This window comes from Oncorhynchus nerka, linkage group LG19 (assembly GCF_034236695.1).
Source record: "Oncorhynchus nerka isolate Pitt River linkage group LG19, Oner_Uvic_2.0, whole genome shotgun sequence".
In the NCBI taxonomy this organism is placed as follows: domain Eukaryota; kingdom Metazoa; phylum Chordata; class Actinopteri; order Salmoniformes; family Salmonidae; genus Oncorhynchus; species Oncorhynchus nerka.
In genome coordinates this window covers 9978533-10003137 of record NC_088414.1, presented here as the reverse complement: position 1 = coordinate 10003137, position 24605 = coordinate 9978533, and the positions used below count along the sequence as shown (strand labels likewise).

Genomic DNA, 24605 nt, shown 5'->3' with positions numbered 1-24605 from the left:
TGGGGGAGGTTGTTGTTGCCTGTGGTCTGCGTATTCCTCTTGTCCAGGTCCATGGGGGAGGTTGTTGTTGCCTGTGGTCTGCGTATTCCTCTTGTCCAGGTCCATGGGGGAGGTTGTTGTTGCCTGTGGTCTGCGTTCCTCTTGTCCATTCCTCTTGTCCAGGTCCATGGGGGAGGTTGTTGTTGCCTGTGGTCTGCGTATTCCTCTTGTCCAGGTCCATGGGGGAGGTTGTTGTTGCCTGTGGTCTGCGTATTCCTCTTGTCCAGGTCCATGGGGGAGGTTGTTGTTGCCTGTGGTCTGCGTATTCCTCTTGTCCAGGTCCATGGGGGAGGTTGTTGTTGCCTGTGGTCTGCGTATTCCTCTTGTCCAGGTCCATGGGGGAGGTTGTTGTTGCCTGTGGTCTGCGTATTCCTCTTGTCCAGGTGGGATCAAAGCACTTCATGATGACATAAGTTAGTGCTACAGGGCGATTAGTCATTTAGGCAGGTTACCTTTGTTTGCTTGGATACAGGGACAATAGAGCTCGCCAGCGTGTCGTCCTAAAACCAGGAAATGAGTTACCTCTGGTTCGTTCAACCTTCCCTATGGGGAAAATTTAATGAGGAAAGAATAGGGTTTTTAGGATAAACGCCCCCAAAAAAGTTCTGAGGTTAACACAGGCTTAGGAGATCTTCTATGTTTTGTTCTGTGAGATATCAGTCAGTTAACATGACCTTTATGAATTATGACGCCTTCATGTGCTTATTTTTTCATTATATAAATGCTTCAAAGTTCACAAAAAGTTTCGCTGATGAAGATTGTCTCACAGAACAAAACGTATAAGATCTCCTAAGCCTGTGTTTACCACAGACCTTATTTTCTGCGTAGGAAAAATCCTACGGAAACGCCATTCATTTCACCATAGGCACCATAGGCTTTGTCCAACAAACCTTGCCGCCAGTTGGTGCCTACAAAAAGATGCCATTACTATTTCTCTCTATGGTGGACATCCTGAAGCATGTGGGGGATCTCAGACTTGGACGGGGAGACACATACGCAAGCTTGCGCTCACAAACACGCGTGTGCGTACAGACACACACATCACAAACACACGGACTGGTTTAGTCAGTTTGGTCTGTGTCTTTGTGGTTCTTTCACAGTTTGCAGAGAAGTTTGCTGAGTTTAAAGAGGCAGCTCGGTTAGCCAAGGAGAAATCCCAGGAGAAGATGGAACTCACCAGCACCCCTTCTCAGGTAATCCCAACCACAAACACCCCTAATCCTAACCCCATCCTCATGGTGTCTTTGGACCAGGATAACCCTTCCCTTATATATTTTATTTATTTATTTTTACCGGAAAACAATGGGAGTGAATGGACCTTAAATTATATAAGTATCATAGGAAGTGATTGGAAACACGACCCTGCAAAAGAGTCAAGTCCCATGGATGAGACGTTAAACTGATTCCTAATGGGAGTGTCCGTGGTCACAACTCCCATAGCAAGAGTAGTGTGTTCACTCCAGTTTCCTGGCTAAACTCCCAACCTGGCCACCCAACCACCCCCAGCTTTCAATTGGCTCATTCAACCCATCTCTTCTCCCCTGCAACTCTTTCCCAGGTCGCTGCAGTTAAAAAGAATGTGCTCCCAGTACTTCCCAAAGTACCTCCCAAAGTACCTGTAAGAAAGAAGGTAAAATGAAATCAAAATCATTGTCATCTGACCCCAGTCTCAGATAACCCTCCTGCGTCGCCTCCTACCCCAGTCCAGCGTTGACACCTCCAGCTTCCACCCAACCCTAGGCTAACACACTCCAGCCCTTCAGGGGGTCTCCCCAGAATGTTGTCACAGCAGTATCTTAGAAAAATGGATGTACCGTATATATTTAAACCAGAATTGAACATGGTGTTGAATGGAACTGTTCCGCTCTTTGGGGAGAACCCTGCCCTCCGCCGTGGATTAACAACCCCTCTCTCTCTCTCCCATCCTAATATCAGATTAACATCTCAGTCTCAGATGAACGCTCCTATCTCCCAATGTCAGATATTTATGCTCCCATAAAGTGATGTTTCAGGCTCACTTAAAAACACACAGTCCTACTCACTTGAAAAAAAAAACTAAATGTAACATCACTTCCTGTGGAGTATAAATCATTTTTGCAGGTATTCTCTCCACATTACATCTTTTCTTTACCCAGCACATGAGAACATACAACAACAGTTTATGGGTATTTTTGTTCCTTTAACCTTCTGGTTTACGTCATTCCAGGAGTCGGCCACCGGCGACCTGCAGTCACCTTTGACCCCGGAGAGCATCAACGGCACTGATGACGAGAGGGGCACCACCCCCGAAACGCCGCAGTACCTCCCCGAGCCCCGTGCCGAGCCGTCTCAGAACCAACTGCCCTTCTCTCACAGGTAAGAACCAGGCTCTAAAACCGGGGGCAGGAGTAGGGTGCCAAGCCCAAAGAGAGGTGCACCTTATTGGGCAACGCATGGTCGGACAGTGGACGAAGGCTGAAGAAATGAACACATTCAGTTCTGTGGAAATGTTAAGCTAACACCAATTTAAATACAAAAACTGTCTTCCAATTCCCTCATTTAAAATTCCCTCATCTTCCTCTGTTACACGCTGAACAGACGCAGTACTCCACAGTGCTCCCATGTTCAGCCTGGTAATGGGGGGGGGGGGTTTAACTGTCCACTGGGACCTCTCTTTAGAGTGATGGTTTAAAGTGAAATTGGCACAGCAGCAGTACCGTGCGTGCGGTTCGCCCGGCCAGGCCTTGGATGTGTCTATTTATCCATCTCTTATTCATGTGGTCCCAGAGCCCCTGGACAGCAGTAAAGAATTACATTAAAACACTGTGTGGCTCTGATTGAATTATGAATTACTAAATGAATGGAAATGAATTTGGTCCCCCCAGCTCTCCATATTCACTATACGTGGTTCCCCTTATGTCACCTCTGCCCTCTGAGCTTGGTAATGCTGATGAACAAGAAGTTGAACGTGTATAATTTGTACATTGCTGCTGGAATGGTTTAGTATTCTACCCAAGAGTCAAATGATAGCATTTCTATTCTTCAGGAAGACAATTATGACGTTTTATCAGAGATGGAGTGTTAATCTTGTGGTCTTAAGACCACTCAAGACTACAAAAAAAGCATTCATGTCCCGGTCTAAATCAGTCTGGATCTTGGTCTCCACTCATGGTCACCTAAACACTTCTGAAGTTTATGGTTGGCTGTCTGTCTGTCCCCAGTTCGTCCAGTATAAACAAGCACTGGGAGGCCGAGCTGGCAGCCCTGAAGGGCAACAATGCCAAGCTGACAGCAGCTCTGCTGGAGTCCACAGCTAACGTCAAACAGTGGAAACAACAACTGGCTGCTTACCAGGAGGAGGCTGAGAGACTACATACACGCGTAAGACTGACTACCTTTATAGAATACACATCTGGCTGCTTACCAGGAGGAGGCTGAGAGACTACATACACATGTAAGACTGACTAACTTTATATAATACACATCTGGCTGCTTACCAGGAGGGGGCTGAGAGACTACATACACATGTAAGACTGACTAACTTTATATAATACACATCTGGCTGCTTACCAGGAGGGGGCTGAGAGACTACATACACATGTAAGACTGACTAACTTTATATAATACACATCTGGCTGCTTACCAGGAGGGGGCTGAGAGACTACATACACATGTAAGACATATATAATACACATCTGGCTAAGACTGACTAACATTTATATACATCTGGCTGCTTACCACATCTGGGCTGCTTACCAGGAGGAGGCTGAGAGACTACATACACATGTAAGACTGACTAACTTTATATAATACACATCTGGCTGCTTACCAGGAGGGGGCTGAGAGACTACATACACATGTAAGACTGACTAACTTTATATAATACACATCTGGCTGCTTACCAGGAGGGGGCTGAGAGACTACATACACATGTAAGACTGACTACCTTTATAGAATACTGACATCTGTAAGACTGCTACCTTTATAGAATACACATCTGGCAGGAGGCTGAGAGACTACATACACATGTAAGACTGACTAACTTTATATAATACACATCTGGCTGGAGGGGCTGAGAGACTACATACACATGTAAGACTGACTAACTTTATATAATACACATCTGGCTGCTTACCAGGAGGGGGCTGCTACATACCAGAGGGGGCTGAGAGACTACATACACATGTAAGACTGACTAACTTTATATAATACACATCTGGCTGCTTACCAGGAGGGGCTGAGAGACTACATACATGTAAGACTGACTAACTTCATAAAGTAATAGAGAGAGAATACACAAATGGCTAAGATAAATTAACTATACAAACTAGTAAGACTGAGTTTATAAACGGGTAGAAGAGCAGACCTGGTTTTCAATACATGTGTATTTGATGATCTGTTATTTAAATACTTATTTTCTGTGTTTTTTTGTAGTTTTTTTTTTCAAATAATGTGGCCCGAATCAACAACCCGTATTGGAACTTTTTGAAAGTATTTTCAAATACTTATTTTTCAAATTCTTTCCAAATGCTTGCGAGTGTTTTTGAATCAGTGTATTTGACTCTTTTTAAATACATGCCAATACTTTCCAAGTGCATTTTCAAATACATTCCGATATTCAACTACTTGTCTTTACAAATAAAACATATCGGAATACTTACTTCAAAGTGTAATGTGAAAGTAATTGAGATATTAGAAATAGAATTGGAGCCCAGGTCTGTAATAAAGAGGCTGAACAAACAGATCAAATGTGTGCTTACCCACACTGTGTATGTCCTCAGGTAACAGAGCTGGAGTGTGTGAGTGGTCAGATGACCGTCATCAAATCCCAGAAGACTGAGCTCAACCAGACGATAGAAGAACTGGAGTCGGCATTAAAGTCCAAGGAGGAGGTAAGGAGTGTGTGTGCGCAAGTGCTTGTGGCATGTAAACTGCGTTTGTGAGGGAGAAACGCATACATGTAAGCCCTGTGTCTTTAGAGCCATTCCAGTATCCCTGCACATTGTACGTTTGGTACTGGCACTGACCCTGTATGTAGCTTACATTCTCCTGTTTTTTTGTTGGTTAAACTATTTTGATATTGAATACTGCACTGTTGGGAAGGGCTTGCAAGTTAAGCGTTTCACTGTACTTGTGCATGTGACAAATAAAACTTGAAACTTGTAAATGTATCTTTTCCCTCCCTGCAGGAACTGGAGAGGCTGAAAGAGGAAGTGGAGAGCGCCAATGAGTTCCAGACTCAAAAGGAATCACTAACACAGAAACTGCAGGCGAGACGAATGAACACACCGCACTGGGCCTTTACACACCTGTTCTCTTTCAGTCAGTCAGCGTCGGTACAACATAGTGTGGGCAGTGGCACTCTCGTGACTTCAGTTGAAGGATCTAAAATGACACCTGACAAGGCCAATGAAATCTGCGCCTCGCTGGAAGCCCCGCCTTCCACAGGAGATAAGCTTGAGGCATCAGATTCATTGATTCAATTATTCCTCTCTTCACCTCGGTGTTGACAGGAACGATTCACGCTGCCAAAACAAACATTTGGAACACGGGACTGTCTTATGTTGCACTAACTAAACGGTCCCTCAGCGGTTGAGCGTGCTCATCCCCTGGATAATGATTGGAGAAAAAATTGATACAGTTACATATCGGGATATTTTTGGGGGACGATATATCGTATAGTTTTGACAATATTACAATATCATTTTTGTGCTTGTTGGCTGTACCTGCACAAAAACTTTGGCATAGCTTGTTCTCCATCTTTCTAAATGGGAAACCAATTTGTTTCAGCACTTTTATTTCCATGACTGATCAAAACTCGTTTTCTCTCATGGCTCTCTCTTGTCCCTCTGCAGCAGACAAACAGTGCCTTCAGGAAGTATTCATAGGCTTTGATTGTATTTTTAAGTAGATTTAACTCAAAACTGCAACTCGGCCACTCTGGAACATTCACCGTCTTCTTGGTAAGCAACTCCAGTGTAGATTTGGCCTTGTGTTTTGTCCTGCTGAAAGGGGAATCCATCTCTTTCTGGTGGAAAGCAAACTGAACTAGATTTTCCTCAGATTTTACCTGCGCTTAGCGCCATTCCATTTCTTTATTATCCGGATAGTCTCCCCTGTCCTTAACGATTACAAGCATACCCATAACATGATTCAGCTACCACTATGCTTGAAAATATGGAGAGTGGTACTCAGTAATGTGCTGTGTTGGATTTGCCCCAAACATAACACTTTTTATTCAGGACAAATATTAAATGGCTTTGCCAAATTCTTTGGAGTATTACTTTAGCGCCTTGTTGCAGACAGGATGCAGGTTTTGGAGAACAATAAATATTCTGTACAGGCTTCCTTCTTTTCACTCTGTCAAGTAGGTTAGTATTGTGGAGTAAATACAATGTTGTTGATCCTCAGTTTTCTCCTATCACAGCCATTAAACTCTATAACTGTTTTAAAGTCCCCATTGGCCTCATGGTGAACTCCCTGACCGGTTTCCTTCCTCTCCGGCAACTGAGTTAGGAAGCACGTCTGTATCTTTGTAGTGACTGTGTATTGACACCATCCAAAGTGTAATTAATAACATCACCATGCTCAAATGGATATTCATTGTCTGTTTTTTTTTAAACAAACATTTTTTTATCCACCCTTCTTTGCGAGGTATTGGAAAACCTCCCTTAGCTACATATACTAAATAAAAGAGAGACCCAATTCCACCGTTAGACGGGTTAAAATTAAAAAGCAGACACTGAATTTCCCTTTTGAGCATAATTACACTTTGGATGGTGTATCAATACACCGTCACTACAAAGATACAGACGTGCTTCCTAACTCAGTTGCCGGAGAGGAAGGAAACCGGTCAGGGAGTTCACCATGAGGCCAATGGGGACTTTAAAACAGTTACAGAGCTTATTGGCTGCATAGGAGAAAACTGAGGATTGCCAACGACATTGTATATACTCCACAATACTAACCTAAATGACAGAGGGAAAAGAAGAAAGCCTGTACAAAATATTCTAAAACATGCATCCTGTTTGCAACAAGGTACTAAAGTAATACATTTTTGTCTTGAAAAATAAGTGTTATGTTTATGGAAAATCCAATTACGGAATACTACTCTCAATATTTTCAAGACCTGAAAATGGTTGTCTAGCAATGATCAACAACCAATTTGACAGAGCTAGAATAATTTTGAAAAGAGTAGTGGGCGTGGTGTGGAAAGCTCTTAGAAACGTACCCAGAAAGATTCACTGCTGTAGGTAGGTATCGACTTAGGGGTGTGAATACTTGCAGTACCAGTCAAAAGTTTGGACACACCTACTCATTCAAGGGTTTTTCTTTATTTTACTATTTTCTACATTGTAGAATAATATGGAATACATCAAAACTATGGAATAACACATATGGAATCATGTAGTAACCAAAAAAGTGTTAAATCAAAATATATTTTAGATTCTTCAAAGTAGCCACCCTTTTCCTTGAACCAGCATCAACCAGCTTCACCTGGAATGCTTTTCCAACAGTCTTGAAGGAGTTCCCACATATGCTGAGCACTTGTTGGCTGCTTTTCCTTCACTCTGTGGTACAACTCATCCCAAACCATCACAATTGGGTTGAGGTCGGATGATTGTGGAGGCCAGGTCATCTGATGCAGCACCCCATTATTCTCCTTCTTGGTCAAATAGCCCTTACACGGCCTGGAGCTGTGGGACATTGATGGAATATTTTCCTAACCCAAAGAAAACTGAACCCATGAATGTTCTAGCAATGTTCCCCTGAAACTTGCCTAGAACATTCAGCTTATCGCTGCAGAATGCTGTGGTAGCCATGCTGGTTAAGTGTGCCTAGAATTATAAATACAGTTGAAGTCGGAAGTTTACATACACTTAGGTTGGAGTCATTATAACTTGTTTTGCAAACACTCCACAAATGTTTTGTTAACATACTATAGTTTTGGCAAGTCAGTTAGTGCAGGACACAAGTAAATTTTCCAACAATTGTTTACAGATGGATTATTTCACTTATAATTCACTGTATCACAATTCCAGTGGGTCAGAGGTGTACATACACTAAGTTGACTGTGCCTATAAACAACTAGGACAATTCCAGAAAATTATGTAATGCCTTTAGAAGCTTCTGATAGGCTAATTGACATCATTTGAATCAATTTGAAGTGTGCCTGTGGATGCATTTCAAGGCCTACCTTCAAACTCAGTGCCTCTTTGATTGACATCATTGGAAAATCAAAAGAAATCAGCCAAGACCTCAGAAAGAAATTGTAGACCCCCACAAGTCTGGTTCATCCTTGGGAGCAATTTCAAAACGCCTGAAGGTACCATGTTTATCTGTACAAACAATAGTACGCAAGTATAAACACCATGGGACCACACAGCTGTCATACTGCTCAGGAAGGAGATACATTCTGTCTCCAAGAGATGAACGTCATTTGGTGTGACGAGTGCAAAACAATCCCAGAACAACAGCAAAGGACCTTGTGAAGATGCTGGAGAAAGCAGGTACAAAAGTATCTATATCCACAGTAAAATGAGTCCTATATCGACATAACCTGAAAGGCCGCTCAGCAAGGAAGAAGCCACTGCTCCAAAACTGCCATAAAAAAGCCAGACTACGGTTTGCAACTGCACATGGGGACAAAGATCATACTTTTTGGAGAAATGTCCTCTGGTTTGATGAAACAAAAATAGAACTGTTTGGCCATAATGACCATCGTTATGTTTGGAGGAAAAAGGGAGGCTTGCAAACCGAAGAACACCATCCCAACCGTGAAGCGTGGGGGTAGCAGCATCATGTTGTGGGGGTGCTTTGCTGCAGGAGGGACTGGTGCACTTCCCAAATAGATGGCATCAAGGGAGGAAAATGATGTGGATATATTGAAGCAACATCTCAAGACATCAGTCAAGAAGTAAAAAGCTTGGTCCCAAATGGGTCTTCCAAATGGACAATGACTGTGTGCGTGCGAGCAAGGAGGCCTACAAACCTGACTCAGTTACACCAGCTCTGTCAGGAGGAATGGGCCAAAATTCACCCAACTTATTGTGGGAAGCTTGTGGAAGGCTACTCAAAACGTTTGACCCAAGTTAAACAATTTAAAGGCAATGCTACCAAATACTAATTGAGTGTATGTAAACTTCTGACCAGCTGGGAATGTGATGAAATAAATAAAAGCTGAAATAAATCCTTCTCACTACCATTATACTGACATTTCACATTCTTAAAATAAAGTGGTGGTCCTAATTTACCTAAGACGGGGATTTTTTACTCTGATTAAATGTCAGGAATTGTGAAATACTGAGTTTTTAAATGTATTTGGCCAAGGTGTATGCAAACTTCCGACGTCAATTATAAATCACTGACAGTGTCTCCAGCTAAGCACCATCATACTACCTCCTCCTCCATGCTTCAGGGTGGGAACCACATATGCGGAGATCGTTCATTCACCTACTCTGCGTCTCACAAAGACACGGCGGTTGGAACCAAAAATGTCAAATTTGGACTCATTAAAGGACAGATTTCCACAGGTCTAATGTCCATTGCTCGTGTTTCTTGGCCCAAGCAAGTCTCTTCTTCTTGGTGTCCTTTAGTAGTGGTTTCTTTGCAGAAATTCAACCATGAAGGCCTGATTCACGCAGTCCCCTCTGAACAGTTTGGGCTGCAATTTCTGAGGCTGGTAACTCTAATGAACTTATCCTCTGCAGCAGAGGTAGCTCTGAGTCTTCCATTCCTGTGGGGGTCCTCATGAGAGCCAGTTTCATCATAGCACTTGATGGTTTTTGCGACTGCAAATTTTCCACACTGACTGACCTTCATGTCTTAAAGTAATGATGGACTGTCGCTTCTCTTTGCTTATTTGAGCTGATCTTGCCATAATTTGGACTCGAGCTCTTATTTTGATTGGTTTAACACTTTTTTCCGGTTATTACATGATTCCATATGTGTTATTTCATCGCTTTGATGTCTTCACTAGAAAATAGTAAAAATAAAGAAAATGATAGCGGTTTTCCTGGGTCTATTTTTAATGCGTACGGGTCCAGCGCTGGGTGCCAGCCGGTCACCGGCTAAAACCGTGGTAGGCTCGCTGTGACAGAAGTACCATCAAGGGGCACTGCCAATCGGGGTACGTCACTGATTGCCGGAGTCCGTGAACACAGCCTGGCCCGGGTTCCAGGCAAACCTTGGCGCATAAACACAGTTGTGTCAACTCAAAGTTCCACAGTGTTCACGGGTACCAAATGTGTTGCGTCTCCCACATGTGGTTTCAATAAAGTGTCCCTTCTCCACGTTCAGACACATGGTGGTCGAAACCCCAAAATATCCCATCTCTTCCAGTCCACAAGATGGCGTCGCGCCCCTTCAGATGCCACTTGACAGGAGGCTTGCTGTCTGCTCTGACCAATGGCGCGCAGTGTTGCTCTGGATCATGCGAACGGTGATGTCGGGTTACAGGCTACAATTTGTTGCGCGCCCCTCACGCTCCTGGGGCGTCGTCACGTCGACTGTTCCCAAGGCCTCGGTGCCCGTTTTGGGGGAGGCAATATCCTGCCGTCTCCAGGCGCGGGCAATCCGAGTGGTTTCTTTGTCGGATCCAGGACGACTGGTACAGACGGTATTTCCTTTCTTCGAAAAGGGGTCGGGACTTCCCAGCTAACAACAAACATTCCCACAACTTTAGAGAACATTCCCGTATTAGGTAATTTACTAAAATCTTCATAGGAATGTTCCTGGGATGTGCAATAAATATGTCCAAGAGACCATAATGTCCCGTAATGTCCAATTGTAACCAATGTGAAATGGCTAGCTAGTTAGCGGTGGTGCGCGCTAATAGCGTTTCAATCGGTGACATCACTCGCTCTGAGACCTTGAAGTAGTTGTTCCCGTTGCGCTGCTTTTGTGGAGCGATGGGTAACGATGCTTCGAGGGTGACTGTTAACGTGTGCAGAGCGTCCCTGGTTCGCGTCCAGGTCGGGGAGAGGGGACGGACGTAAAGTCTATACTGTTACACAAAGTAACTTACCCAGAACGTAGTTACTATGTTCTCAGAACTTATGACATGAATGTTCTAGACACGTTTCATGGGAAGGTTGCAAGAACATTCATGTGTCCAGTTTTCTGTTGGGTTAGGAAAACATTCCATCAATGTCCCACCAAACGTACACAGAACATGGTTGCCATGTTCTCAGAACATAAGATATGAATGTTCTAGACACGTTTCATGGGACCGTTGAATGTTCTGGACACGTGAATGTTCTCGCAACGTTCCCATGAATCGCGTCTCGAACATGAATATGTTATGTTCTGAGAATATGGCAACCATGTTCTGTGTATACTGTTCACTGAAGGAGGGAAACGAGGTACAACACCGACATGGCCCCTCTCCGGCCCATCCCGGTGCTGGGTGAAGAGCCGTGTTAAATTGAAGGAATGAATCCGAGCCTGACGCTTATCACCTGGGGAAGGCAGGGCTTCCAGCAAGGCACAGATTTCATTGGCCTTGTCAGGCGTGATTTTAGATCCCTCAACTGAAGTCGCGAGAGTGCGACGCCCACATAGTATGTTGTACCTCGTTCCCCTCCTTCAGGGAACAGTAGTTATAATCATAATGTTACGTTTTCACTGGAACGAGTGAGTGTTTTATGAATATGTGTGTGTGTGCACATGTTAACACCTGCCCCCCCCCCTCCACTCCCAGGAGACGGAGGAGAGGAACCAGACGTTGGAAGCTCAGCTGGTGGAGTTAGAGCAGCGTCTGGAGGGCAGTCAGCTGGAGAGAGAGGCCTTCAGGAAGAGTCTGCGCACCCTGCTGGAGCTGCTGGACGGGAAGATCTTTGAGCTGACAGAGCTCCGAGACAGCCTGGCCAGACTCATTGAGGGCAGCAGCAGCTAGAGGAGAGAAGTGCTCCCCCTGGTGGAGCTTCAGTACTCCTACACCATCACCACCATTATAACAACACAGTGATGGGAGAATATTGCTAGTCAGTGCACAAAGGCACTGCACGGAAATATTCACTCTGTTATTACTACACATATAGTCATTATGCTCCACTCTACTGAAAACGTGCACATTGGTAGTAAATAGATAGACTTGCTCGCTTGGATTTAGTTTTGGCTAATGTTCACAACGTGCATAATGCTGGTCCACCTGTATACTGTATGCACATACACTCACTCACTTCACAGAGGTCCTGTTGAGGCTTTGCTTACACCCTGCCTTCCCTCTCTTCTTCTCCCTCCCTGTGGAATGTTCTTTACGCTCTGACTACAAACTGCTCAAATATTTACAATGCATTCAGAAAGTATTCAGACCCCTTGATTATTTCCACATTTTGTTACGTTACAGCCTTATTATAAAAAATTTAAAAATAATTTCGCCATCGATCTACACGCAATACTCCATAATGACAAAGCAAAAACAGTTTTTTTTAATTTTTTGCAAAAAAGAATGAATATCACAATTACGTAAGTATTCAGACCCTTTCTCAGTACTTTGTTGAAGCACCTTCAACTTGGGTATGACACTACAAGCTTGGCACACCTGTATTTGGGGAGTTTCTCCCATTATTCTCTGCAGATCCTCTCAAGCTCTGTCAGGTTGGATGGGGAGGTTCACTACACAGCTATTTTCAGGTCTCCAGAGATGTTCGAGCCCAGGTTCAAGTCCAGGCTCTCGCTGGGCCACTCAAGGACATTCAGACTTGTCCCGAAACAACTCCTGCGTTGTCTTGGCTGTGTGCTTAGGGCCGTTGTCCTGTTGGAAGATGAACCTTCGGCCCAGTCTGAGGTTCTGAGCGCTCTTGAGCAAGTTTTCATCAAGGGTCTCTCTGTACTTTGCTACATTCATCTTTCTTTTCTCCCAGTACCTGCCGCTGAAAAACATCCCCACAGCATGATGCTGCCACCACCACGCTTCACTGTAGGGATGGTGCCAGGTTTCCTCCAGACGTGACACTTGGCATTCAGGTCAAAGAGTTCAATCTGGGTTTCATCAGACCAGATCATTTTGTTTTTCATGGTCTGAGAGTCCTTTAGGTGCCTTTTGGCAAACTTCAAGTGCGCTGTCATGTGCTTTTACTGAGGAGAGACTTCTGTCTGGCAACTCTACCATAAAGGCCTGATAAGTGGAGTGCTGCAGAGACGGTTGTCCTTCTAGAAGGTTCTCCCATCTCCACATAGGCACTGTGGAGCTCTGTCAGAGTGACCATCGGGGTTCTCCCTGACCAAGGCCCTCCTCCCCTGATTGCTCAGTTTGGCAGGGCGGCCAGCTCTAGGAAGAGTCTTGGGGACCTTCAATGCAGGCACTGTGTTCTTAGAGACCTTCAATGCAGCAGACATTTTGTGGTACCCTTTCCTCAACACAATCCTGTCTCGGAGCTCTACGGACAATTCCTTTGACCTCATGGCTTGGTTTTTGCTCTTACATGCAGTCAACTGTGGGACCTTATATAGACAGGTGTGTGCCTTTCCAAATCATGTCCAATCAATTGAATTTACCACAGGTGGACTCCAAGTTGTAGAAACATCTCAAGGATGATCAATGGAAACAGGATGCACCTGAGGTTAATTTTGAGTCTCATAGCAAAGGATCTGAATACGTATGTAAATTCTGTTTTTATATTTAATACATTTGCAAAATTTGTCAATCTTTTTTTCGCTTTGTTATTATGGGTTATTGTGTGTAGATTGATGAGTAACATTTTTATTTAATCCATTTTAGAATAAGGCTGTAACGTAACAACATGTGGAAAAAGCCAAGGGGTCTGAATACTCTAGCATTCCATAGGAGGGGATGTTGAATATGGTTATTTTGCTTCAGGGTTGTCTTCCATCACAGACTTTGAACAGGAAAAAGGAAACGCTCATTTTCTACATTTTATTTGGTGCAAAGTTCAGTTCAGTCATCCAGAGTCGCTCGCTGGTGGATGTTTTGCTATTATTGTTTACTCTTCGCTGTCGTCCGCCACACATTCAGGTCTGTTTTTGAACTATTCTTATTCCGTTATTACTACAGTACTACTATTGCTCTGTTTACTATGGAGATATCAATGTCAGCCAAAAGGACAGTCAGATGATCAGATGTCATGGAAATGGAGAGTCAGACTCACTGGTCTTTACAGCGTTTCACTGGACTCTATGGCCGTTCGCTCTGAGGCCCCATCTGACACTGGACTAGGACTAAGGGTCAGAGGTCAGACAGGTGACCTCCCAGTCACTTTATTAAATGCTCCCAATGTCCTCCCTCCTATCACAATGTTACCATGGAGATTGAAGAAGAATCTGGCATATTGTCCGAGATTGAGAACAGATCTTGGACAACCTTCTATACTAAATGAGCAATACAAAGAGGGAGCATCCAGAAGAAAAATAAACGTGTTGAAGTCTCACTTTCAGGTATTTTCCTCTTCTTCTGGGAAATGTAAGGAGAGACAACGCTACTCCAGACGCTCAGCAGCGACTACAAGGCTTTCCTTTCTAACTTTTTTATTACAAATACTAATATAATACATTTATAGTGCTCTTGTGAAAATGGAATTGTATGTTTGGGTGAATCCAAAACAATATTTTTTTTTCTTCTTTATTTCCCCTCCCCTTGTTTTGGTTGCGACTTGGAAGTGCAATGATTGATTGGTTCATGGTGTTTTCCCTTTATTTATTATTCCAGATATATTATAACCACAGATTTTAATGAGAATTGTATCAAACAAAGATGTTTGTCAATTACTCTTGTTTTTTTTAGGTATGAGAAAAAAAGACTGGCAGTATGTTTGAACTATTTAAAAAGCTAATGGATTTATAGTAATTTGTGCAGGTGAGGTTTGCAGAGAGACTTTCTTTCCTTTTGCCAAAATATTTTCCTGTACAGAATGTGAATTTTGTTGACGTTGCCTTTGGTACAAATATGGATCAATGGTAACTAACTACGGTACTTTTGTGGGATTTACTATTGCCAAAAATCTGTGATAATGTATAAAAAATTATAACTATATGTATACGTGAAGAACACTATTTAAAGGTCAACTTTGGGCACGAAAAGTGGTCAGACACTGCCCCTTTCTCAAACAGAAACGGGGTGTGCCTTTGGTGGTTCGTTGATGTGTCGTGTGATGCGACCGATTTGTTTTGGATGGAAGCTGTAGAGATTGGTAAGAAATGGCACTTCTTTAGCCAAATATCTTATTCATCCAATTATTTAAGTTTTTAAGCATTGACCTGGTATGATGGCGCAGTGATCAGTTATACAGTTTAAAGCCATTATTTTTCCGTTTTTGCCCAACGTCGACCTTTAAGGGCTTGTTGTTGGTTCTAGTATCTTTGGGAGACTTAAATGGGGTGTCTGGGTGAGTTGGCTTTATAGCGTTTCATTTATGATCTGTACTTCTACAATTTGAAAGGGGAGAAACATTTGAGTAATCATTTTAAATGTTGATTATGCCACATGCTTAAACACAATTGTAATTTTCAGTTTATAGTAAAATAAAAAAAACAATTTAAACAAATGAGGGTTGTGTAATATTTTCCCCATTTTCACTCATCTGAATGTTGCTCGTTTCTTTGGTTGTCTAATCTGTACATTCTTCTCTGTAGAGACCAGTTAAGATCCCATCCACTTACTGCCTAAAGGGGTTCATCTGGCAGTATTTTTATGAATGACTATTTGTGGTTGACGTGGATGTGCTAGGCCCAACAGAATGCTGGCTGGTTTGGCCAAACGCTGAGTTCTAATGGCTCTGTGATGCCAAGTCAAAGAACAGGACAGGGAGACATTTTGGTACTTTGTTTTATTTTGAAGGGAAAAAATAACTGGGATATATATATATATAAAGCAGTTAGGAATGCGATGACGGGAAAAGACGAGTCAAATGCAAAAAAAAAGCACATTAAATTGTGGTATTGCTTTATAAATCCTTACTCCGTTTCTTAAAACAAAAGTTACTCAATAAATACGTTTTTAAGCATGCCAATGTATTTTCAGGATGTACACTTGATTACATTATAATACATTTTTCAGTTTAATATTGCACTTATCTAGTGACAAATTCATCTTCAAATCAGACCAGGCCAGCCACATGCATAAGGTCATAGGTCAAACTGTAGAGTTAGCTGAAGACAGAAATAAGATTAGATGGCTAAAAATGGAAACTAATAATACATTTGGATTATACAAAGATATGTATAAAAGAAAACATACATAAATACAATGATGAAAACGAGTGATTTCCCAACAGATATACATACTGTAAAAACCTGTCTACCGAGAACATGAGACAGGACTAGGAGGGCATCTCATAACTAAAATGACTGCCTCTAGACTCCTAAACTTCTCTCCATCTGCACTAAGAAAGTGGAAAGCTAATTCCACTGAGTCATTCCACTATGTTGCTGTCACCTACCCACGCCTTATAGATCAGTGCAGATGGAGAGGAGACGAGGAACCCACTTCATACTGAGACGCAGCCAGAGATCTGGATGCTGCAGAAAGTCACATGATTGGATTTTGACCACTTGCCATAAAGACACAGCATGAGCTCCATATGCTCAGTCCACTAACTCATTGAGGTTAGTTACCACACCACTGGTGGATTCAGTGAGGTAAACACACAGATAGAAATATGATGAATGGAGCTGACAGGATCCCTATTCTCTATGACAGACAATCATATCAGCACCATACATTTCTATGTGACTGTTTTTCAAGACCACTGAAGATGGTGCTGGAAAAATACAGTACTACGACCTTTGACCTGGCCAAACAATTTGGACAGCAGCTGTGTCCTCTCAGTCCTTCAGTTCCTAACAGTACAGCATTCTTTCTTCATTGTGTCCTTCATACAGTGCAAGAATCGTTTCAGTTTTGACACAACTCTTAGATATAAAAACGGATAAAAGTCAAACGTAGATAAAAACATGAAGCGACTCCTGGTAAAACCGCTACTAGTGGACTCGCTTGGAAAATAATAGCAGTAAAAACAAGGCAGTAAAAAAAAAACACTCCTTTCGAAATAAAAATGACCGTAAAAGGTAAAAGCACACTTAAAAAATGTCAACAGAAACAACACACTTCATGAATATTAATATGGTATATGGAATGAATGACACCTGGGTAGAGCTGGATACTTCGGCTGGCTGTCAGGGCTCCGATCTTACAGAGAACATCATCATGACTTCTCAACCCCAATACCAGGGGTGGCCAAGCTCACCCATGTGGGTGCAAGCTTTTGTTCCAGCCAAGCAATAACACACCTTATTCTGCAGGGGGTTGAATAAACGTTGAAGAAAACGCTCAATCCTGTCACATGTAAAAGCAAACGCACCACAGCAACCTACAGTTCAACTCTCCAACCTCATAGTTCAGTCTACATACGGGATCCCAGAACCCTAGCTTTCTAGTCGGTGCACTGACAAGGGGCCCTTATTCCCCCACTTGGTACAGGACAATGAAGGAATATCATTTCCATAGTGACTTCCATCACAAGGATCTCAATGTGCTTGACTTGGGATAGAGCAGGAGGAGCACAACATAGAAGAGCAGGAGGAAAGGCTAGTGGTCCATTTCAAAGACGAGAAGAAACAGTAAGAAAAAGTTACTTCTGACCTATTTTCTGAAGAAAAAAAACCTCAGGAAACATCTCTACACTGCTTTCTGGGTCTGTCCGTGTGGAGCCAGAAATAGTAGATAGTAGCAGGCTGAGATCAAAGGTCAGAGTCCCAGTCGGTGCAGGGCAGGCCCTCGTCCTCAGACTCGGACTCAGGCGAAGCCTCCTTGATGCGTCTCAGGGCTTCGTGGATGGAGCGGGTCAGAGCGTCGGCAGAGTGGGGGAACGAGCCCTTGGGGTGCCGCTGCTGGTCCGGTCGCGTCCGCACCTTCCTCAGCCTAACGCCCTGCCTGATCTGGGCCAGGATGTTGTTGCTCTCGTCATCGTCTGGATCGGGGGCTAGGACCCGGAGCTCTGCCTTCCGCAGGTGGAAGCTGCCTCGCTTGAGGGAGTTCAGGACCTCGTCCATGGGGGAACTCGCTGTAGAGATGGGAGAATGGAACAATGTCAGAGGAAAAATCGAGTCAATTTCTCATTTAGAAATATTCCTTTAAAATACATTATTAGTAATAGTATGTTGTCATGACTCACCTCTCCTCCACTGTGAGGAGTCCAGTGAGGCGGTCTTCTTCAGTTTCTTCCTGGCTGTCTGCAGCTGACTGCTGTCAAAGAACCGTGGGGAGAAAGGAGCCAGAGGGAGAGGCTCTGAATCCAACCCAGCCTTGGACTGCCGAACTGGGCTAGTGGGGTGAGCCTGCTCCCCTCCTTCACTGGAGAGGTCCTCTAAGGAGGGAGGGGGTGGGGGAGGAGGAGGTGGTGGAGGTGCAGAGGACGGGAGCGCTGAGAGAGGAGTTAGAGAGGAGGGGGCAGAGAGAGGCCCAGTGGCACCACCTAGCAGGGTTAGAGAGACACTCTGGTGACCACAGGCATCAGAGGAAGGGGCAGAGAGCTCTGAGAGGTCAGCGGTGTCTGTCTGGACGCTGGCAGCTAGGGTCTCAGGCCTCCCCGCAGGGGAGAGGGGGGAGGAGGAGATGGTTTTCTTCCGGGACTGGCCGTGAGACATAAGCAGTCTGCTGGACTTCAAAGTCACCTGACCAGGGAAACGCTGCAACAGACAGAACCAACAGTTACAACATGACCCGAGTCTAAACACAGAGAGTTTGAGTTCTTCAGAGGTAGCGGCGACCTCACCTGTTTGAAGCTACGTAGTCTGTCCAGAGTTCTTGATCTATCCAGACTCATTTTGGTGTTACTCCTCTCCTCCTCCTCTTCCTCCTGCTCCTCCCCTCGCTACGGAGAAACACAGATAGGATGAAGAACAATTACTCACCATCAATCCTGTTATACTGAATCAACACAAACGGGACTCCTTGAAAACACGCCACTTCGATACAGTTATGACCAGAAGTGACTTTTCGCAGAAGGTTAGGAAAGCATTTTCGCTAACCCTTTTCCTAACCTTAACCTAATTCTCCTAACCTGCCACATTAATTATCCTAACCTGCTACGCAAGTTCTCCTAACCTGCCACATAAGTCACATACAGTTGAAATCGGAAGTTTACATACTTGTATGTATTTGGCTCAGGTGTAAGTATTTCACAATTCCTGACATTTAATCCTAGTAAAAATTCCCTGTCTTAGGTCAGTTAGGATCACCACTTTATTTTAAGAATGTGAAATGTCAGAATAATAGTAGAGAATGATTTATTTCAGCTTTTATTTCTTTCATCACATTCCCAGTGGGTCCGAAGTTTACATACAGTCATGGCCAAAAGTTTTGACAATGACACAAATATTATATTCCGCAAAGTTTGCTGTTTCGGCATCTTTAGATATTTTTGTCAGATGTTACTATGGAACATTGACGTATAATTACAAGCATTTCATAAGTGTCAAAGGCTTTTATTGACAATTACATGAAGTTGATGCAAAGAGCCAATATTTGCAGTGTTGACCCTTCTTTTTCAAGACCTCTGCAATCCGCCCTGGCATGCTGTCAATGAACTTCTGGGCCACATCCTGATGGTTGCCCATTCTTGCATAATCAATGTTTGGAGTTTGTTAGAATTTGTGGGTTTCTGTTTGTCCACCCGTCTCTTGAGGATTGACCACAAGTTCTCATTGGGAAACAGGTCGGGGGGGGGTTCCTAAGCCATGGACCCAAAATATCGATGGTTTGTTTCTCGAGCCACTTAGTTATCACTTTTACTTTATGGCAAGGTGCTCCATCATGCTGGAAAATGCATTGTTTGTCACCAAACTGTTCCTGGATGGTTGGGAGAAGTTGCTCTCTGATGATGTGTTGGTACCATTCTCTATTCATAGCTGTGTTCTTAGGCAAAATTGTGAGTGAGCCCACTCCCTTGGCTGAGAAGCAACCCCACACATGAATGGTCTCAGGATGCTTTACTGTTGTATGCTTTACCACAGGACTGATGGTAGCGCTCACCTTGTCTTCTCTGGACAAGCTTTTTTCCAGATGCCCCAAACAATCGGAAAGGGGATTCATCAGGGAAAATTACTTTACCACAGTCCTCAGCAGTCCAATCCATGTACCTTTTGCAGAATATCAGTCTGTCCCTGATGTTTTTCCTGGAGAGAAGTGGCTTCTTTGCTGCCCTTCTTGACACCAGGCCATCCTCCAAAAGTATTCGCCTCACTGTGCATGCAGATGCACTCACACCTGCCTGCTGCCATTCCTGAGAAAGCTCTGTACTGGTGGTGCCCCGATCCCGCAGCCGAATCAACTTTAGGAGACGGTCCTGGCGCTTGCTGGACTTTCTTGGGCTCCCTGAAGCCTTCTTCACAACAATTGAACCGCTCTCCTTGAAGTTCTTGATGATCCGATAAATGGTTGATTTAGGTGCAATCTTACAGGCAGCAATATCCTTGCCTGTGAAGCCCTTTTTGTGCAAATCAATGATGACGGCATGTGTTTCCTTGCAGGTAACCATGATTGACAGCGGAAGAACAATGATTCCAAGCACCACCCTCCTTTTGAAGCTTCCAGTCTGTTATTCGAACTCAATCAGCATGACAGAGTGATCTCCAGCCTTGTCCTCGTCAACACTCACACCTGTGTTAACGAGAGAATCAGCTGGTCCATTTGTGGCAGGGCTGAAATGTAGTGGAAATGTTTTTGGGGATTCAGTTCATTTGCATGGCAAAGAAGGACTTTGCAAATAATTGCAATTCATCTGATCAATCTTCGTAACATTCTGGAGTATATGCAAATTGCCATCATACAAACTGAGGCAGCAGACTTTGTGAAAATGTATATTTGTGTCATTCTCAAAACTTTTGGCCACGACTGTACACTCAATTATTATTTGGTAGCATTGCCTTTGAATTGTTTAACTTGGGTCAAACATTTCCACAAGCTTTCCACAAGCTTCCCACAATAAGTTGGGTGAATTTTGGACTATTCCTCCTGACAGAGCTGGTGTAACTGAGTCAGGTTTGTAGGCCTCCTTGCTCGCACACTCTTTTTCAGTTCTGCCCACACATTTGCTATAGGATTGAAGTCAGGGCTTTGTGATGGCCACTCCAATACCTTGACTTTGTTGTCCTTAAGCCATTTTGCCACAACTTTGGAAGTATGCTTGGGGTTATTGTCCATTTGGAAGACCCATTTGCGACCAAGCTTTAACTCCCTGACTGATGTCTTGAGATGTTGCTTCAATATATCCACATCATTTTCCTCCCTCATGAAGTGCACCAGTCCCTCCTGCAACAAAGAACCCCCACAACATGATGCTGCCACCACCGTGCTTCACGGTTGGGATGGTGTTCTTCGGTTTGCAAGCCTCACCCTTTTTCCACAAACATGACAATGGTCATTATGGCCAAACAGTTCTATTTTTGTTTCATCAGACCAGAGGACATTTCTCCAAAAAGTATGATCTTTGTCCCGATGTGCAGTTGCAAAACGTAGTCTGGCTTTTTATGGCGGTTTTGGAGCAGTGGCATCTTCCTTGCTGAGCAGCCTTTCAGGTTATGTCAATATAGGACTCATTTAACTGTGGATATATATACTTTTGTACCTGTTTCCTCCAGCATCTTCACAAGTTCCTTTGCTGTTGTTCTGGGATTGATTTGCACTTTTCGCACCACAGTACGTTCATCTCTAGGAGACAGAACGCGTCTCCTTCCTGAGCGGTATGACAGCTGTGTGGTCCCATGGTGTTTATACTTGTGTACTATTGTTTGTACAGATGAACGTGGTACCTTCAGGCGTTTGGAAATTGCTCCCAAGGATGAACCAGACTTGTGGAGGTCTACAATTTTTTTCCTGAGGTCTTGGCTGATTTCTTTTGATTTTCCCATGATGTCAAGCAAAGAGGCACTGAGTTTGAAGGTAGGCCTTGAAATACATCCACAGGTACACCTCAAATTGGCTCAAATTATGTCAATTAAAAGCTTCTAAAGCCATGACATAATTTCTCTGGAATTTTCCAAGCTGTTTAAAGGCACAGTCGACTTAGTGTATGTAAACTTCTGACCCACTGGAAGTGTGATACAGTGACTGATAAGTGAAATGGGCAGCAGGGTAGCCTAGTGGTTAGAGCGTTGGACTAGTAACCGGAAGGTTGCAAGTTCAAACCCCCGAGCTGACAAGGTACAAATCTGTCATTCTGCCCCTGAACAGGCAGTTAACCCACTGTTCCTAGGCCGTCATTGAAAATAAGAATTTGTTCTTAACTGACTTGCCTGGTTAAAGAAAGGTTAAAAGAAAAATCTAAAATGTCTAAACAATTGTTGGAAAAATTACTTGTGTCATGCACAAAGTAGATGTCCTAACCGACTTGCCAAAACTATAGTTTGTTAACTTCACTAGGGTAGGGGGCAGCATTTGGAATTTTGGATGAAAAGCGTGCCCAAATTAAACTGCCTGCTACTCAGGCCGAGAAGCTAGGATATGCATATAATTAGTAGATTTGGATAGAAACGCTCTAAAGTTTCCAAAACTGTTAAAATAGTGTCTGTGAGTATAATAGAACTGATATGGCAGGCGAAAACCAGAGGAAAATCCAACCAGGAAGTACTATTATTTTGAAAGGCTGTTTTTCCATTGAAAGCCTATCCACCATACAGACATGTGGCCAGTCTTTAGGCATTGTTTCAGGCTTTTACTCTGAAAAATGAGGGAGATACAGCACTTTCAATGAGTGGACAGTGGAAATTTCCAGCCATGAGCCCAGCGCGTGATCGGGAGTGCGCATTTCTTGTTTACCTTTTTTCTTGACGAAGCTTTTGTCCGATTTAAATATTATTGATTATTTATGACAAAAACAACATGAGGATTGATTTTAAACATCGTTTGACATATTTCTACGAACTTTTATTGTACTTTTTAAAAACTTTTCGTCTGGATGTTGTGAGCGCGCATTGTGCCTTTAGATTACTGATCTGAGGTTTTTGGACATAAAGATGGACATTATCAAACAAAACAAACATTTATTGTCTAACATGTAGACCTGGGAGTGCCACCAGATGAAGATCATCAAAGGTAAGTGATTAATTTTAATGACTTTTGTGACACCTCTCCTTGGCTGGAAAATGGCTGTATGGTTTTCTGTGGCTAGGCGTTGACCTAACATAATCAGATGGTGTGCTTTCACCGTAAAGCCTTTTTGAAATCGGACACTGTGGTTGGATTTACAAGAAGTTTATCTTTAAAGTGGTGTATAATACTTGTATGTTTGATGAATAATTATGGGATTTCTGTTGTTTTGAATTTGGCGCCCTGCAATTTCACATGCTGTTGTCGAGGTGGGGCGCTACCGTCCCACTGGTGCCAGAGAGGTTAACAAGAATTTGTGGAGTGGTTAAAAAAACAAGTTTTAATGACTCCAACCTAAGCGTACGTAAACTTCCGACTTCAACTGTAGCTATATCGAAGTGGCGAGTTTATAGGGAATCTCAAACACAAATGAAAGACAACGTACCTGTTGCAGCGCTTGATGTGATGTCTGGTCGTCCTGACTACCCTGGCGTTGCTGTATCTTCTGGTTGTGGTTGACGATACAGATCTCCTGGTTTTAGGTAAACAAGACATATTAGAGCCAAAACATTACAGGAGGATGTAAGACGTAAACAAAGTATTGGTTTTCTGCTTCCTTTTTGTTCTCGGGGCTTTCATGGCTTTGATTGGTTAGCAAGTCCAGAGGTAAGCGTGTGATTGGTTGCTAATTACCTTTTTGTTCTTAAGGTAGACCTTCTTGGTGGTGATGCGTCCCCTGCGTGCCTCTAGCTGTCTGGTCCTCTGCTGCAGCTGGCTAAACTCGTCTCGGAGGGAGGGAGGGGGAGCTGAGGGTTCCTCCACCCCCTGCATGGCATCAGGACTCTCATATGCATCATAATACACCACCTCGTCCTGGCGCTCTGTGGGAGAGAGGACACAGAGAGGATCACTGTTTAGTACAGTAGGCCACAGTCTTTCTACAGAGGCTCTGGAGCTGAGCGGTTATAACAGGCAGAAGTGTTGATTAACAGCAACAGGTATATGTGTATAGTAGTGTTGTCACGATATCTGTATCGCGATACTAGGAAGTAAGGAAGCAAAGGAAACAAAACATGAAGTGGACTAAATTTCATGAAGAAAACATAGAAAAAATAGCCTTGTGTTGTCGCCCAGAGTCACATTTGTTTATTTGATCAGCTCAATATTTTACAAAAGTAGGTTTTAAAGGACCATAGAGTTAAGTGCTGACTTGCTGCACCCTCGACAACTACTGTGATTATTATTATTTGACCATGCTGGTCATTTATGAACATTTGAACATCTTGGCCATGTTCTGTTATAACCTCCACCCGGCACAGCCAGAGGAGGATTGGCCACCCCTCATAGCCTGGTTCCTCTCTAGGTTTCTTCCTAGGTTTTGGCCTTTCTAGGGAGATTTTCCTAGCCACTGTGCTTCTACACCTGCATTGCTTGCTGTTTGGGGTTTTAGGCTTGGTTTCTGTACAGCACTTTGAGATATCAGCTGATGTACGAAGGGCTATATAAATACATTTGATTTGAAGTCTGCTTTGTGTTTTCGTTT

At 43.5% G+C, this 24605-nt stretch overlaps 2 protein-coding genes across 3 annotated transcripts in view; one reads left to right on the top strand and one right to left on the bottom strand.

Moving 5' to 3' along the window:
* LOC115101014 (homer protein homolog 1-like) overlaps window positions 1-15515 on the top strand; it is a 76225-nt gene extending 60710 nt beyond the window's left edge. The window contains exons 4-9 of one of the 2 annotated variants that reach the window (XM_029620158.2): window positions 1140-1232; window positions 2246-2394; window positions 3240-3399; window positions 4800-4910; window positions 5208-5288; window positions 11720-15515. In XM_029620158.2, coding sequence (XP_029476018.1) covers window positions 1140-1232; window positions 2246-2394; window positions 3240-3399; window positions 4800-4910; window positions 5208-5288; window positions 11720-11914 — 789 coding nt within the window. In that variant the 3' untranslated portion in view covers window positions 11915-15515. Of the gene's footprint in view, window positions 1-1139; window positions 1233-2245; window positions 2395-3239; window positions 3400-4799; window positions 4911-5207; window positions 6430-11719 lie in introns of those variants that run through there. The other variant, XM_065004703.1, reaches the window with a different exon arrangement.
* A 269-nt stretch (window positions 15516-15784) lies between these two features.
* Window positions 15785-24605, bottom strand: part of LOC115101013 (junction-mediating and -regulatory protein-like) — a 53161-nt gene continuing 44340 nt past the window's right edge. Inside the window, exons 6-10 of the mRNA XM_029620157.2 lie at window positions 23756-23943; window positions 23508-23594; window positions 18750-18848; window positions 18150-18663; window positions 15785-18038 (exon numbers count right to left, since the gene is read on the bottom strand). Coding sequence (XP_029476017.1) covers window positions 17716-18038; window positions 18150-18663; window positions 18750-18848; window positions 23508-23594; window positions 23756-23943 — 1211 coding nt within the window. The 3' untranslated portion in view covers window positions 15785-17715. The remainder of the gene's footprint in view (window positions 18039-18149; window positions 18664-18749; window positions 18849-23507; window positions 23595-23755; window positions 23944-24605) is intronic.